At 40.8% G+C, this 14,973-nt stretch overlaps 1 protein-coding gene across 1 annotated transcript; it reads left to right on the plus strand.

The window, feature by feature from the left end:
• The first annotated feature begins 14 nt into the window (after positions 1-14).
• On the plus strand, positions 15-14,649 carry PSMB1 (proteasome 20S subunit beta 1). Its single transcript, XM_010985815.3, has 6 exons — positions 15-188; positions 3,508-3,615; positions 6,447-6,528; positions 8,808-8,937; positions 13,257-13,363; positions 14,366-14,649. The coding sequence occupies exons 1-6, from the start codon at positions 70-72 to the stop codon at positions 14,549-14,551; spliced, it is 732 nt and encodes a 243-aa protein (XP_010984117.1). The 5' UTR covers positions 15-69; the 3' UTR covers positions 14,552-14,649.
• The last annotated feature ends 324 nt before the right edge of the window (positions 14,650-14,973 follow it).

Raw genomic sequence — 14,973 nt, forward strand, 5'->3', positions numbered from 1 at the left:
GACGTGACGCAACTTCCGCCCGGCCGGGCCGCCATTCTCGCCGTGAGACAGCAGGAGCGGAGCCGTGCGATGCTGTCCGCCGCCGCCGCCGCCGCGTACTCGGGACCCGGCAGAGACCTGGCCATGGAGCCTCACGGCGTCGCGGGCCCTCTGCAGCTGCGATTTTCGCCCTACGCTTTCAACGGAGGGTAAAGCCCTGAGGGCGCTGCTTCCTCTTCGCCCCCTGCGTCCCTGCCCAAGCTTTTGGCGCGGCCGCCCGGCGCTGCCCCGCCGCCCGCAGGCCTCCCTCTCCGCGGTGGCTCGTTCGGTCTTGTTCCTCAGGGCTTCGCCTTCCAGGCCGGTCACCGGTCTAGATGTGGACCGTCGAGTGTGCGTACCCTGCTCTTCGCTGCAGTGAGACAGTAGATTGGCGCGGAGACCTGGCATCTGCTCTGGAGGAGCTTTAAGCATGGGCCTAGCCTTTCCTTAGTGCCTGGACGAGTTTCTCGCGCCAGGAGGCGAGGGGCAGGTTGAGTATCTGAGATTAAAGAGTTAGGATTGATTGGCCGTGCCGTTAGATGTGGTTGTGTCTGTAGCTGAAAGGGCTGATCCACAACTTAATCTTTTCTCTTATTTTAAATAGCAGGGAGGATTAGTTGGCTGGACTTAGTTTCATAGATCAGTGCTTGTTTTTAAGGGTTAGCGGAAGTTTAGAGGAAAAAAAAATACTCAGAAAGGGGACCTTTGAATACGTATATTCTTGAGTGTTGCATTCAAGTTGTCTTCTTTTTTACTTACCGGCTTTATCTTAAATGATGCTTGTCCTTGATAGTACACTAAAAGAAGGAGAGTTGTGGAAAGACACTGTGTTTAGGGCTCCTAACAATGAAAAGCTTTATATTTAAGGAGTGTTTATAGTTTACCAACCAGACTTTGTGCATTAATCATATCCAATTAGAACAAACAGTTGATCCTTTAAGATAACCAGGTTAATTAATCAGGTCCTTATGGTTTTGAAATTTTAATGTAGGTTTTTGGTTGCAAAGAGAGTGGAAGGTTGTGATTTTAGCCTTGTTTCTGCCACTAAAGGGCAGTGTGATCTTTGGGTACCTCTCAGCTTCTAGAACCCAAATTTCCTTATTTTCCTTAACTGCCCATAGTTTGGGAGAGAATCAAAAAGAAGCATTTTGTAAATTGAAAGCAGTTATCTTTTTTAATCCTCATGATAAATGAATGCTAGGTGGTATACGCCTCAGTTTTACAAATGAACCTGGGCCCTTAGAAATTTCATTAGTCATGGAGCTGGTGTGAAGTTGAGCCCCAGGACTTGACTCTATAGCTCATTTGCCACTGACTTTATGTATGCTTTTACGATTGCTCTTTTAAATATTTCCTGTGACAGCTAATGAAGTAGTTATATCATAAGTTGGGTTTTTAAACGCATTTCATGAGTTCTGTATAAGACTTGTAAGGTGTTCAGTATTCAGTACTCATTACTTTGATATTTATTGCTGCTGGCTCTTGGGCAGCCTTTGCTTCCGCAAAATAAGACTTAGTCCTGTATCTTTTCCTGTTCAGACTAAATGTGGTTAAACTCCAAGTGACTGGCCTCCACATTTGTCACTGAGCACTCTCACATGTCTCATTTATGGGATGATATTCCCAAATCTGTTTCTCCAGTTTTCCCCCCGATTCTGGCTTTTTAAATAAAACATTTGCACCTGGGTTTTCTGCTCTCACCGTAACTCAGGGTGTTAAAACAGACAGCAGGCTAAGCATTCCTCTCAGTCACTTCTTTGACTCCTTACGATTGTGCCTTCATGCTGCTCCTCACAGTTTAAAACCTTGGTTGTCAAAATTGGCTCTTCCACGTTCTAACACATTTTGGTAATTACAATTTGTGTGTTTCTGGCTTTTGGATTTACCTGTTTCTTCCTGTTCACATTGCTGCCTTCCTATTGCGTTAGTCTTAATGGAACACTCTCCCCCTATTTCACATGTAGTGCATACATTGTTACTGCTGCAGTGGTCTCCCTGAAACTCTGCTTTGCCAGTGGAACTTCTTTCAGTCTTGCTCATATAACCTTTATGGTTCCTCACAGAAATTCCAAAATCTTTACTTTTACCTTTGGGATTTCCTACAGTTGGATTTCTGCCCATCACATAAGCCTTATGTCACACCACTTGTGTACACAGAAAGGGACACCTGAGTTAAGTTGTTGGACTAATAACTTTTCCTTTATTCGCTGTTCATGTTATTTAGAATGCCATCCTTTTCTACTTGGGAGCTGTAGTGCCACCCCACCTCAGAAAAAATTACAGCTAAAGTTTTCTCAGTGGTTACATTCTGTGAGGCATGGTGCTGGGTGCTTTATGTGGATTACGTCACTTAACTCAGTCACCTGGTAACACAAGAACTGCTAATGTCATCGACTTGAACTTGGATAATTTGTCCAAGGTCACAGAGCTATTAACTGGCAAGGACAGGTCTCAGGTAACTCCAGAGCCTAGGTTCTCAGTGATCACATGCTGCTACACTCTGCTGCCTCATACGTGTGCCACAGGATCAAGCTGACTTTTACTGGAGGACCAGTTATGTTTCAGGCACTAGTACAAGGGCTTAACAATTATTAACTCATTTAATTTGTGTAACACCCTAATAAGGTAACTACTGTTGTGATCTCTGATCTACATAAGAGGACATTGAGGCCTTGGAAAATTAAGCAGTGTACCTGCAGTCTCTCGCTAAGCAGCAGACCCAGACCCAGAGCCCAGACAGTCTGCTTTTAGAGCTGGTGCTCTAGGCCTCCAGAGACTGCTTGCGTGAGTTGTACAACCACAGAGAGAAACGTTTGTTCTTTGTTGGTCCATTTTCCAGCAGATTTGGGTGTCTCCTGAGTGCTGAGGGCTTGGATATAAAGAAATGGAAAACACTGAATCCCTCTTCCCTGAGCTCAGATAGCTTGTGTTGTGGTACCACTGCCTACACCTGACCTCATGGGCAGGGCCATGGCCTTCGGCTGTTTTATAGTATCAGGAGATGTTTAATTAAAAAAATATTTTTTAAGTTTTTTTTTCTTTTTTTCTTTTTGGGGGGGAGGTAGTTAAGTTTGTTTACTTATTTATCTAATTACTTATTTTTAATAGAGGTACTGAGGATTGAACTCTGGACCTTGTGTATGCTAAGCACATGCTCTACCACTGAGCTATTACCTCCCCCCAGATGTTTAATTTTTGATGATTGGTGATCATTCAGTGGTTTTTCCGTTAACTTCTGCTAAGAGAACTTTGCTTTGATTCAGGCTTGTGTCTTTTTAGGGAGCACTTAATGTTTTTTTTCCAGATGACTTGTGGCCAGGGATCTTTTCCCCCGAACTTTCCTTTTCCATCTGGACCTTGCACTCGCTTACATGTAGTGGATTTTATCTTAGGATATGCTGTGGAGCATTCTCATGTTGGGAGAGGTGTTATTACCACCCAGAAGCATTCATTTTTTTTTTTTTTTTTTTGTCTCTCTTTTTCCCTCAGTACTGTACTGGCAATTGCTGGAGAAGATTTTTCAATTGTTGCTTCTGACACTCGCTTGAGTGAAGGGTTTTCCATTCACACACGGGACAGCCCCAAATGCTACAAATTGTAAGTAAATATTTCTAAAAAAATGTTTCTCAGCACCTTGTGATGATTTAATGCTGCAGGAGATTCAACTCCTAAATAATTTGTTCCATGAATTTTCAGATTGCTTGTTTGGAGCTTAGCTTGCATTTTTGTTTGGAAATACTAATGTAGGAAATTGTTTTCTAATAATTCAGTATGTAGTCTGAATGATATTTGCTATACTTAGGAACCAACAGTGCTTTTGGTAGCTTAAATATTTTTTACCTCAAATCTTATGAAAAATTTCAATTATACAACAAAGATAGAGTAATTTTGTGACAAACACTCATATATTATCACCTAGATTTTCTTAGCATTTCATTATTATTACTTTATCGTATATCTTTTCATCCTTCTGTGCATCCATTATCTTAAATTTTTAAAAATTTTTTTAAGTTTTTTTTTTTTATTGAAAAGTAGTTGATTCACAATGTTAGTTTCAGGTGTATAGCAAAGCGGTTCAGTTATACATATGCATAAATTTTTTTTCAGATTCTTTTCCATTATAGCGTATTGCAAGGAATTAAATATAGTTTCCTGTGCTATACAGTAGGTCCTTGTTTAATTTTTTTTTTAATCTGCACCTTTTAAAAAAAATAACCTGAAACATTGTTTATCCATATCCTAAGCATTTATATCCATGACTCACAGTTTTAATGGGCTAGCTGTGTTTTTTTCTAAAATATAAGAAAATAAAGTCATGTATACTGGAAAAAAAAAAAAGTCTGCATAAATTATGTAAGTGCACCTTCAGGTTAGCAATGGTTCGTATTTAACGTTTTTGGACACAGTTTAAAATGGTGGCTAATTCCTAGGTTAGTTCACAAGAGCCTGTTAAACCTGAATTGTAATAGGAATGGAATGATGAGGCTCAGGTCCTCTGGACGGGGCCTTGTGGTGATGCAGGGAGCAGGTAAAGGAGAGAGTTCTGTCTTCTTTCCTGGCCCAGGGCTGGCGCACATCATAACCTAAAGAACAACTGAACTTTGTCTTCATCATCCCAGTTCCCTTTCTGTCCACTTCCGTCTTTTGATGCCCCTTTGTCTTCTCTGATTCATGGCGCACACACACTACCTATTTTCTTCTGAGGTGTAACCTTTATAATTTGAAAGTAGTAAATGTCATAAATAAAATTTTAAAACAATTTTATAGACACCATCCATGTGCAAGATTCTGCTCATCTTTGTAGTGTTCTATTTTAGTTTGTAATGAAATACTTTAGGTTTAGAAATAGAGACAACATTAGAGATGCCTGTGTTCCTGTCATGCATCTTAAGCGCTAGGCCATATACGCAGTGGCATTGCCTGCCTGCCCCAATCACGTGCCATTGGGGCTGACTTGGAGCCAAGCCTGCCTCTTCTCCACCTGTTTGAGACTTGCATTTACTCTTTATTCTTTGTATGAAAGATCCTTTTCATTTCTATACCTGGATATTTGACAGAAGCATTTTGAAACTCAGATTTTGTCCTACCCTGTTGGTATTGTCAGCACATCTCAGTAGCAAAGGCAGTGAAGCCTTACAGAAGATTGGAGGTCTTTAACTCAGTGCAGTGCAGCTGGTTGTAGGGTGGATCAGGACATGCTGGTGATGCCCCTAGATGCGTCAGTGGTCCCAGTAGTTGGACAAGTATGATTTGTGTGTCATTCGTACATTTCTGAAAGTAAGGGTGTCACATGGCCTTTGCTGAATATTTCTTGATGAGATTGGTCTACGTTTCCTTATAGATACTGAGATTTAGGAATTAATTTTTGAAACATGGATATACCGAAATTTAATCAGTGTTTTTTGTTTTGGAGAGCCATAAAAATAATGTGTATACTTACACGCGAGAGAACGTAGAGCATGTCTTTGCAAACTTGCATGGATAGATTGATTGGATACATTACTAGCGGTGGAATTATTGAGTGAAAGTGATGTGCATGTAAGTTTTTACGAGATACCACCAAATGGCCCTCTTAAAAAGTTAGATCATGTACACTTTCTCTTAGTATCTGAGAGTACCCATTTTCTACAACCTCACCAGCATTAGGCATTATTAGTCTAATAGGTTGAGATCATCTCTTGCTTAGATTTGAATTCCTGAGTGAGTTTTTAAATATGTTTATGGTGATTTGTGTCTCTTTTTATGACTTTCAAATAACTTACTCATATTTCCATCGTATGTTTTTTTTTTTAATTGGAGTACAATTGCCATATAACATAATAGTTTCAGGAGTTGAGCATATGACTACATATTGGTATATATTGCAGAATGATCACCACAATTAGTGTGGTTAATATTTATCACCACAGCCAGTTACAATATTTTTTTCTTGTGATGAGAACTTATAAGATCTGTTCTCTTAGCAATTTATAAATATACAGTACAGTGTTAGTAACTGCAGTCACCATGCTGAGCATCACATCCCATGACCCACTGTGTTGTTAATGCTTTCTGCATTTGTAGGACTCATTTGTAGAATGAGGAAATTAAAATTAGACTTTGGTCATGTGTACTACAAATATATTTTCTTAGTTCTTTTTTAAAAACCTTTGTTCATTATATTTTAATAACAGTTTTAATTTTTTTATGTGGTCAATTCATGAAACTTTACTGTGTGGACATTGGGTTGTATCATATTTAAATCAGCTACCCTCATTTGAGGTAAGGTGTGAGATGTCAGCATACAGACCACTCCCCCCACCCCCTGCAAAGGGCTAACTGGGTGTCCCATTACAGTAATGGGAATGGGAGTTTTACCCCCATTACCCAAGATGTGTTTTGCTTCACTGTCAGACCAACTAGTTTCCTGAAATGTGTTTTTTTTACAGAACAGACAGAACAGTCATTGGATGCAGTGGTTTTCATGGAGACTGTCTCACCCTGACAAAGATTATTGAAGCAAGACTGAAGGTAAATTCTTTTGTACCTACATCGTGACTCTTGCTTCAAAAGCTGGAGAAGAACTAGTTTAGCAGGTGGAATTATACCCTGTCCTAGAAATGAGATGGTGTTGGTATACAGCATCGTCAAAATAGGATAGTGTGAAACTACAGCAGGTCCCAATTGTTAAAATATAGGTACAATGTAGAGGGTTCTCTACCCTTTATGAGGTAGACTGGGAGGGTTTCTTCTGAAGATAATGCTTCCCTGTAAAACAAATCAGTTTCTGCAGAGAAGGCAAGCTTTTAGACTGGGGCTTAGTTCTGAATGCTATGAGCTGACATGCTGTCCCTTTTCACAGCACTGCACTCTTAGCGTGAGCGAGAATAGGAAGGAACCAAGCCAGCGGTCTGGACTAGAGGGGCAATCTAACCCCGCAGCAGGCTGTAGTTGATAGCCAGCTGAGGAAGGAGAGTGGACACGGGGTGGATGGGGTGAGAGAGCAAAGGGGTACAGTCAGGAAGCAGAGAGAGTTAGACTAACCTATTTTGCAGTTTCATGGGGCTGACACTGTCACTGCCTGCATGTCTTGTGGGAGCTGGGGAGGCATGAGGAACTAGGATCACTGACTTGATTAAAACACAGGCATGTCTGGAGTTCTGTTACTGCCTGTCCATGTTAAGCTGTGTTTGCTTCAGATAGTTTCTGGGAGAATAGACTAGGAGTAACTTGGACTGTATTGAAGTGGGTTTTACCTGTAATAAAACCAGTGACCACACTCTTCTTAGTTGGTGACAGTATAGGATCGGAGTAGGATTCTCAGTCACCATACGTCAATATTCAGAAACATAGCTCTGTTTCTTAAACAGCTATAGCCTAGTGAAATTTTTTTGATTTACTTTTGATGATATTCACAGTATCGACATTATGTGCCCTTAGTTTACTTATTTAATTTTGTAGGGTGTTGGTTAAGTCCAGCTGGTACATAACAAAGTTAGCAGGGTTGGTCATGGTCTGTTTTGCCTATTTGTGAATAACCCTTAAGATCATTTATACTTAAGAGTGATCTCACTGGAGTATATAGTGAATTTGTTTAAATGGTAAGTCTTTATTTATGTTGAAAGCTTGAGTGACTTACATTTATTGACATTTTTATATGACCCCTAATGCATACTTTATTAGTGGACTTTAGAGGATGAAAATAAACATGACGTGGACAGTAATGTTTTGTTAATAAAACAAGTAGAAGTGAGTTCAACTTAATGCACAATCCTTGGAATTTTTCTTTCATACATTATTGTATAAATGATGAGGTGAGTAATGTTGGTGCTTGGTTTTAAAATGAAATGAAATTAAGAATTTTTTTATAACCTTGGAAAAAAAATGTTTCTATATACCTATTTGTCCAAGTAGCTCATTTCTAATCTTAATTCAGTATTTTAATTGTCATGTTTGATTTTATAGTACTTCTTAGGTTTCTCTTTAGAGATGTTTGCTATGTGACTGACAAAGAAATTGGTGACCTTAAATTTATTTTATTGGATAATTTAGGATTCCCAAGGATGTAGTAAATCTGGTATTGGAAATCACTAAGATTCTATTTTGGATACCATGTTCTTCAATGTAGATGCTTCAAGGAGCAGGACCACTGCCTTATACTAGACTCGTGCAGAGTGAGGGTGCTGACCTCACCCATTCTGTTCTCACAGACCCCTGCTCTGGAAAAAAGTGAGAGGGACTTACATCTGAGTCTAATCAGGGGTCAGCATAGTAAATATTTTCAGCTTTATGGACCGTTTGATCCAAGGCAGCTATTCAACTTCACCTTCGTAATGCAAAAGCAAACATAGACAATATGGAATGAGTGAACAGGGCTGTGTTTCAATAAAACTTTATCTTTAGAAACAAGTGGTGGGTTGACTTTGACCCACGGGCTGTACTTTGCTGAACACAGTCTAGATGCACAGTGGAGAGCTGGATTTGGAACATCCTGTCCAGGGTGCCTCATGTGCCGTTTGTGTATTTGCTCTTGAATTTGCAGTGCCTGAGATAAGGATGACATGGAAAATAGTCTTTAAACCAGAGAGCTGAAGGCGGACTTAGCATTCTTTCCCTTAGAGATGTTTGTAGCCCCCAGAATGATAGTACATAGTAAACTATCATTTTATTTTAGTAGTGTTGTGCGTGTGGTTGAAGGAAACAGGCATCCTTTCCCATTGCATCAAGATAGGCTTTTCTTTTTACTTTACTGTTCATTGTTGTAGTATATTCGGCCTCTGTGTGCCTGTTGTTTTCGTTGCTCGTTGCAGATGTATCAGCATTCCAATAACAAGGCCATGACCACCGGGGCAATCGCTGCAATGCTGTCCACAATCCTCTACTCAAGGCGCTTCTTTCCGTACTATGTTTACAACATCATCGGGGGGCTCGACGAAGAAGGTAGAATTGATTCTTTCTGGGAAATGAAGGGGGTGGTATCTTGGGGATGTTGTGTTTCTTCTGGAGTTGGAAAGAACCACAGATACCCTTCTGCCCAACAGCCTCATTTTCTCACAATTAAAGCAGTGACGAAACTGAAGCTAAAAGGGAAATAAAGTATCATCCAAAGACACAGCAAGGGGTGCATTAGGCTTTAATAGTGAATGAGCAGTCATTTATTTTATTCTTTTCTCAAGATCTTGCATGAGTTCAACAGTAGATAACTAGCATTTTAATCTTATAGAAAGAAATCTGACTTGGAGAAGTTTGACCTAAGTATGATTCTAAGTAATAAAAAATTTATTAACAAATATATTTGACTTCAGAGGTTTTGGGTTTTTTTTTTTTTTTTTTAAATACTGTGTTAGAAGAAATGCATTTCCACCAGTGTTTTTGGAACGTTTTTGAAACACCGCTTGGATTTTCTGTCAGAGTCAGACCAGGAGGTCTAAGAAAATCAGTCTTGTTACTTGATGTTTCCATCCTGGTTTTGATCCAAAGCTGTGTTACCCAGCAAGGGCAGCAATGTTTTTCACCAGGTCTGATTTAAGTTGACTTTTAGTTGCTTCCAAAAACCAAATACAATCTCCTAGGACAGATCTGTGCCACCAGTTAGAATAGTCCATTGTAAAAAGTTACAGAAAAGTCTGGGTGAGGACAACGTTGAAGTAAGTCTATCTTTTTGAAAGGGAAGATTTCCAGGTAGGAAGGAATCGGGTTCTTTTCATCTCCTCTCTTTAGCTTTTACTCCTGTCCATTTCTGTTCCATGGGTTTTTTTGTTTGCTCTCCCTCCCTTTCAACTGCGACCCCTGTATGTGACCTCTGGGAGTATTCAGATCATTTTACCTACTATGGTTTATGGGTACACAAATTAGGTTGACACAGTTTTCTCAGACTTCAAACTTGTAAACTAAGAGAAAATATAAAAGCACAGAAATGATGAATAGAACTTAACTACCCTTAATCCAGGTAATTACATTCTAGCCACAGATTATCTTGCCTAACCCAGCATGTTGGACACATCCAGTGCCTGTTTTGACTTCAATTATGTCTGACTTTAATGTCAGGTTAATAAATTCAGATTTTAGCACCATTCCTAATAGCGACCAGTGGATTTCAGGCAACGTCCTTTGAGTTTTTCTGAGAGATTGATTTGGGAAACCTCACATGAACTAAATGACAGAGCTAATAAGGTTTGGGTTCAGATCTGTTTGACTTCAGAGCTCTGTTCTTTGATTTCCACGTGATGACACTGCTGCTTGTTCTGGTGGTTTCCTCTCTCAGGCGTTTCTAACCGTCTTTTCTAATTTTGTCTGGTTTGCTTTGATTGTTCTTTAAGTTAGTATTTCTTGGAGGAATTTATGTATGTAATAAAGCAGTCCTGTCTGCTTTTTCTGTTCCCCAAGGTGGTCTTCAGCTCTTCCATCCACACTAACCTCTTTCTTGGTTTATTTCTTTGTTTATTTCTTTGGTGGTGTGCATCTCCTGAGAAATTTCTGGAAAAAAGAAATCAGGAGACCTTTTCTGAGACTTTGCCTTTAGAGTGTTTTCTTTATCCTGGTGTTCTGAACGGTTACAGGGAGACTCTTCATCCAAAGTCTTACTTACTTTCTCTTTCTCCACCTTCTTGCCTCTCCTCCTCCTCGCCCAGCCCCCACCTTCTCCACAACCACCTGGGTTATAATCCTGTAGTTTCTGATTCTTCTCCCTACATACTGTCCACTTGTTGGTTTTTTGTTCTGCTCTGAAGATGTCCTCAACTTTAGTGCCTTGTTTACTGAATTCTTTCCATTTATGCCATCATTAATTTCCAAGAGCTTTTTCTTATTTTCTAGCTTCCTTATTTTTTTCTTAACTTTCCTGTCATTGTTAGATTTTTTTTGTGCTTCCTTTGAAATGTTCCTGTGTTCTCTGCATTTTATCAGATTACTTTTTTTGTCTTGTTTATTTATTTCTGGCTGTCGCCTTCTATGGTTGGAGGCTTCCTTCAGATTTCATTTGATTTTTGGCTAACCATTCATATTGAAGAGTGATGTATCAAAATCTGATCATAAAGGTCTGCCCTGGAGTGGCATATCAACTTCCCATCCAACACTTCTGTTTTTGTGCCTGCCTTTTCCCCGTGCCTGAGCCTGGTGCCTCCAAGTCCTGAGCCTCTGCTGATGTCTTTTGTGTTGGTGGCGGTGGGCTGTGCTCCTCATTGAGACCTTCAGGGCACTGGATCAGCAGCTGTCTGCTTTGACCTTTGACTCTCCAGTGGCAGTCATGTCCTCTTAAAATTTTTTCCCCCAGGTTAATAGTGGCTTTAGTTTTTCTGTAATGAAAACAATAATACTTGTAGGAGTGTTGAATAGTATTAGAAGATACAAAGATAAAAGGTCCCCCCAAACCCTGTCCTAGAAGTAATTACTGTTAAACGTCTGGTGAACATGCTTTCAGATAACTGCTTTTCACACGTACTTGTGCACTACCTGAGTGCGCACATTTCTCCAGGATCGTACGGTGGGTGTGCTGGCATGGAGACGGGCTTGTGCTCATGAATAGACACACGGCAGACGGTTAGGTGTAGCTGCCCCATGCTTTGCCCACGGTCCTCTGGGGTCATTCAGGCTCCTCCCGGGTTTTCCTGATGTAAACAAGATGATGAACATCCTTACACACACACTCTTATGTGCTTATCTCCCTGGAGGACATTCTCAGAAGTTGAGTTTCTGGGTCAGAGAACATCATCTGTTTAGCATTCACCACGTCCTCATCCTTCATAAAGGGTGGTCCTGCACCCTTCCAGCAGGGGTGCAAGCACCTCTGTTTGTTTTGCATCCTAACCGGTATCAGTATTTTAACACACTTAAAGGTCTTTGCCCAGTAAATACTTTGTTATTTTAATTTGAATGTGTTTTTTGCTTATGGAGGTTGGGCATCTTCATGTTTACTGCCCTTTTCATTTCTCCTCTGGAGGTTGCCCCGTGTGTTAACTTTGCTTATTGCCTCATTTGCAGGTTAGTCTCTCTCTCTTACTGATCTGTGAGAACAGCTGTGTCAGCCCTCTAAAACACATGTGGTAGGTGCCTCCCAAGGGTGTTGTTGGTCTCTTGCATTTTGGGAGGTATCTTTGGCTACACAGAAGTTCTGAGTTTCATGCAAACCTGTCAGTCGTGTCCTTAGGGCATTGATGTCTGACTTTGTTAGGAAGGCCTCCCTCTTCCAAGGCTTACCTGTTTTTTCCTAGGACTTGTCTGGTTTTATTTTTCATTTTGACATCATTGCACTTTTTAAGAATTATTTTGATGAAGAAAATAACTTTATCTATTAAGATTCATGCCATTTACTGATCTTTTCACTTTTTGTGTACTTATATAAACATGTGTACTGTTTACTTAGTGCCTTTACATGAAAATGAGATTGTGCTGTACATAGTACAGAGCTCTTTTATTTTACATTGTCCTGCAAGTGTCCCCTGGTCCCACTTTCCTCTTCCTAGGCTGTACATTGCTGTGTGGACTTACTATTTTCTGTTAATGGATTTTAGGTTGCTTGTAAATTGTTCCTCTTGTAAGAGCTGTAGAAATGATCTTGTACATACTGCTTGGTGTGTTTATGTAAGCGTTCTTATAGGTAAATCTTAATTCTGCAAGTGAAATCATTACTGGGTCACAGGGTACGTACTTTTACCTTTTGATAGATCCTGCCACCAGATTCCTTATCAGAAAGTGGCATGACAGTCTGCTCACTTCAGGAGAGCCTGCGAGCCCATTTATCCATCTGCTGACAGTTGTTTGTAACTGCCACGTTAAGAATGAGTGGGCTCGGATTTTGTTTTTCTTACCCACAAAAATACAATAATTCTTCATCCTGGTAGTGCAGAGCAGATTTTTAGGCAAAACTAATTTATTACATGTGACATTTGTGGCAAAACTAATCTTTTACATGTGACATTTGTGTTTCTCTGAAATTTCTCCTTCATTAAACTGATTTTTTTATGGTGCTGATGGTAAGGAGTGTGCCTACTAGTTTAAAAACACAGGAAGTTTTTCTGCAACGTCTCATGTTTAACACTTAGGAAAGTCTTAAACTCGTGTCTGTACTAGAAGTGCACCTGTTAGTTTTTAGGAATGTTGTGGAGTTTGGTGCAGAACTTGGAGCAGGACTTGTGAGGCCACGTGCATACTGGGAGCCACAGGTGGTAGTCGGTGGTGCTGGCTTGAAGGGAGCATGAAGCTCCTCTGGGAAGACACTGTGATGCGGACACATCCTTATGGGGACTGTTCTCTTTTTTAAGGGAAGGGAGCTGTGTACAGCTTTGACCCAGTGGGGTCCTACCAGAGAGACTCCTTCAAGGCTGGAGGCTCAGCCAGTGCCATGCTGCAGCCCCTGCTCGACAACCAGGTAACAAGACTGCGTCCCGGTGCTGGCGGCATGAACACGAAGTGCTTCCCTCCATGTTCTCCTCATTGACTGAGGGGAGCCAAGAGATCAGGGCTTTCCCGGGAACCACAGCAGAGTTTGCTTGGCTGATTTGCCCCACCGAGACCTCCTTGTCTCTGTTCTGCCGTGACCACTCACCCCCATGGCTCCGGCTTCTTCCTTGTTCTCACGACTCCAGGTTGCTTCTCTCTGCAGCGGTTGGTCCATGTTTGCACATCTCCTCTTGCCGTTTTTACCTGAATATCGTGAAAATACATTTCTCCCCCATCTCAACATTTCTGTGTCACCTGATTTTGTGTTCTAACTTCCAAGTATATTTTTAATTTGCCCCCTTTTTCGTTACTGCTGGCTACATTCAGACCTGTATGGAATCTTGCCTGGATGGATCATTGTCTTTATTTCCTAACATCCTTTTTGCCTACAGGCTTACTTCTTGAATCCATCCTCCTTGCTTTTCTAAACTGTGTTGTATGCAGTCTGTCTCCTGTCTTTCTGTGTTCCACCCAGACCCTTGATGTGCTGGGCCTGCCCATCTCCGTGCTGTTGGACATACCACAGCCCCCGTCTGGAGTGTCATTCCATCCTTGACTCCAGCTTACCCTTCAGCACTCCTCTACGCCAGTGGTTTCTGCCAAAGCCTTTTTCCTGGGAGATTTAGTTACGATAGCCTGGGGCTTTCCTGGCTCTTTTTCTTAGTTACAGCGCATTCTGTAAGGATACTCTGCTCACATATATTCACTCTCCATTATGTGCTTCTCAGGAGCGGGGCTTTGTCTCAGTGGGTATTTGTCAGGTGTTAGGTATGTGGAATTCAGCAAAGTCTGGAAGTGTTTCAGTTGAGGGACATTTTAAATTTATGTGATGTATTCATTCTGAATCCTGAGACATGTGAAAGTATTGGGGGAGACTGAACCGCCTCTGTATCGTCACATGACGTCTCATCCAAATTTCTCATCCCACTAGGTTGGTTTTAAGAACATGCAGAACGTGGAGCATGTCCCACTGTCCTTAGACAGAGCCATGCGGCTCGTGAAAGACGTCTTCATTTCTGCTGCCGAGAGGGACGTGTACACTGGTGATGCACTCAGGATCTGCATCGTGACCAAGGAGGGCATCCGGGAGGAGACCGTTCCTCTGAGGAAGGACTGATTTCTGTGCTCTTAACATTGATCAGTTCAAAACTGGTTAACTTTGTAGCTTGAAACTGTCGGACTTTGTTTTATTAAAAAATAAAACTCAGAGCACTCGTTTTGTTATAACTTGTCTTCTTCCAGGACAGAACAAGAAAGTAGAATTTCCTCTTTCTTTCATGTTCGTTCTTCCCGTATTTTTCTATTACCTAGAGCTATTTTTGTATTTTAAGGATACAAACTCTTTTAGTTTACATCTATGAGCAAGAAATTTATCTGGAAAAGTTGACTTCTTTGGTCAGCTTATCATCTTACGATTGCCCATGTTATGAAGAGGGTTCTTTGAAATGTATTTAGTTGACTCAACTTGCTTTGAAGGGCAGATTACCTTTAAGCCATCTCTGTTTTATTAGGAAATTAATGGGTTTGAATAGAATGTTA

This window comes from Camelus dromedarius, chromosome 6 (assembly GCF_036321535.1).
Source record: "Camelus dromedarius isolate mCamDro1 chromosome 6, mCamDro1.pat, whole genome shotgun sequence".
Lineage (NCBI taxonomy): Eukaryota > Metazoa > Chordata > Mammalia > Artiodactyla > Camelidae > Camelus > Camelus dromedarius.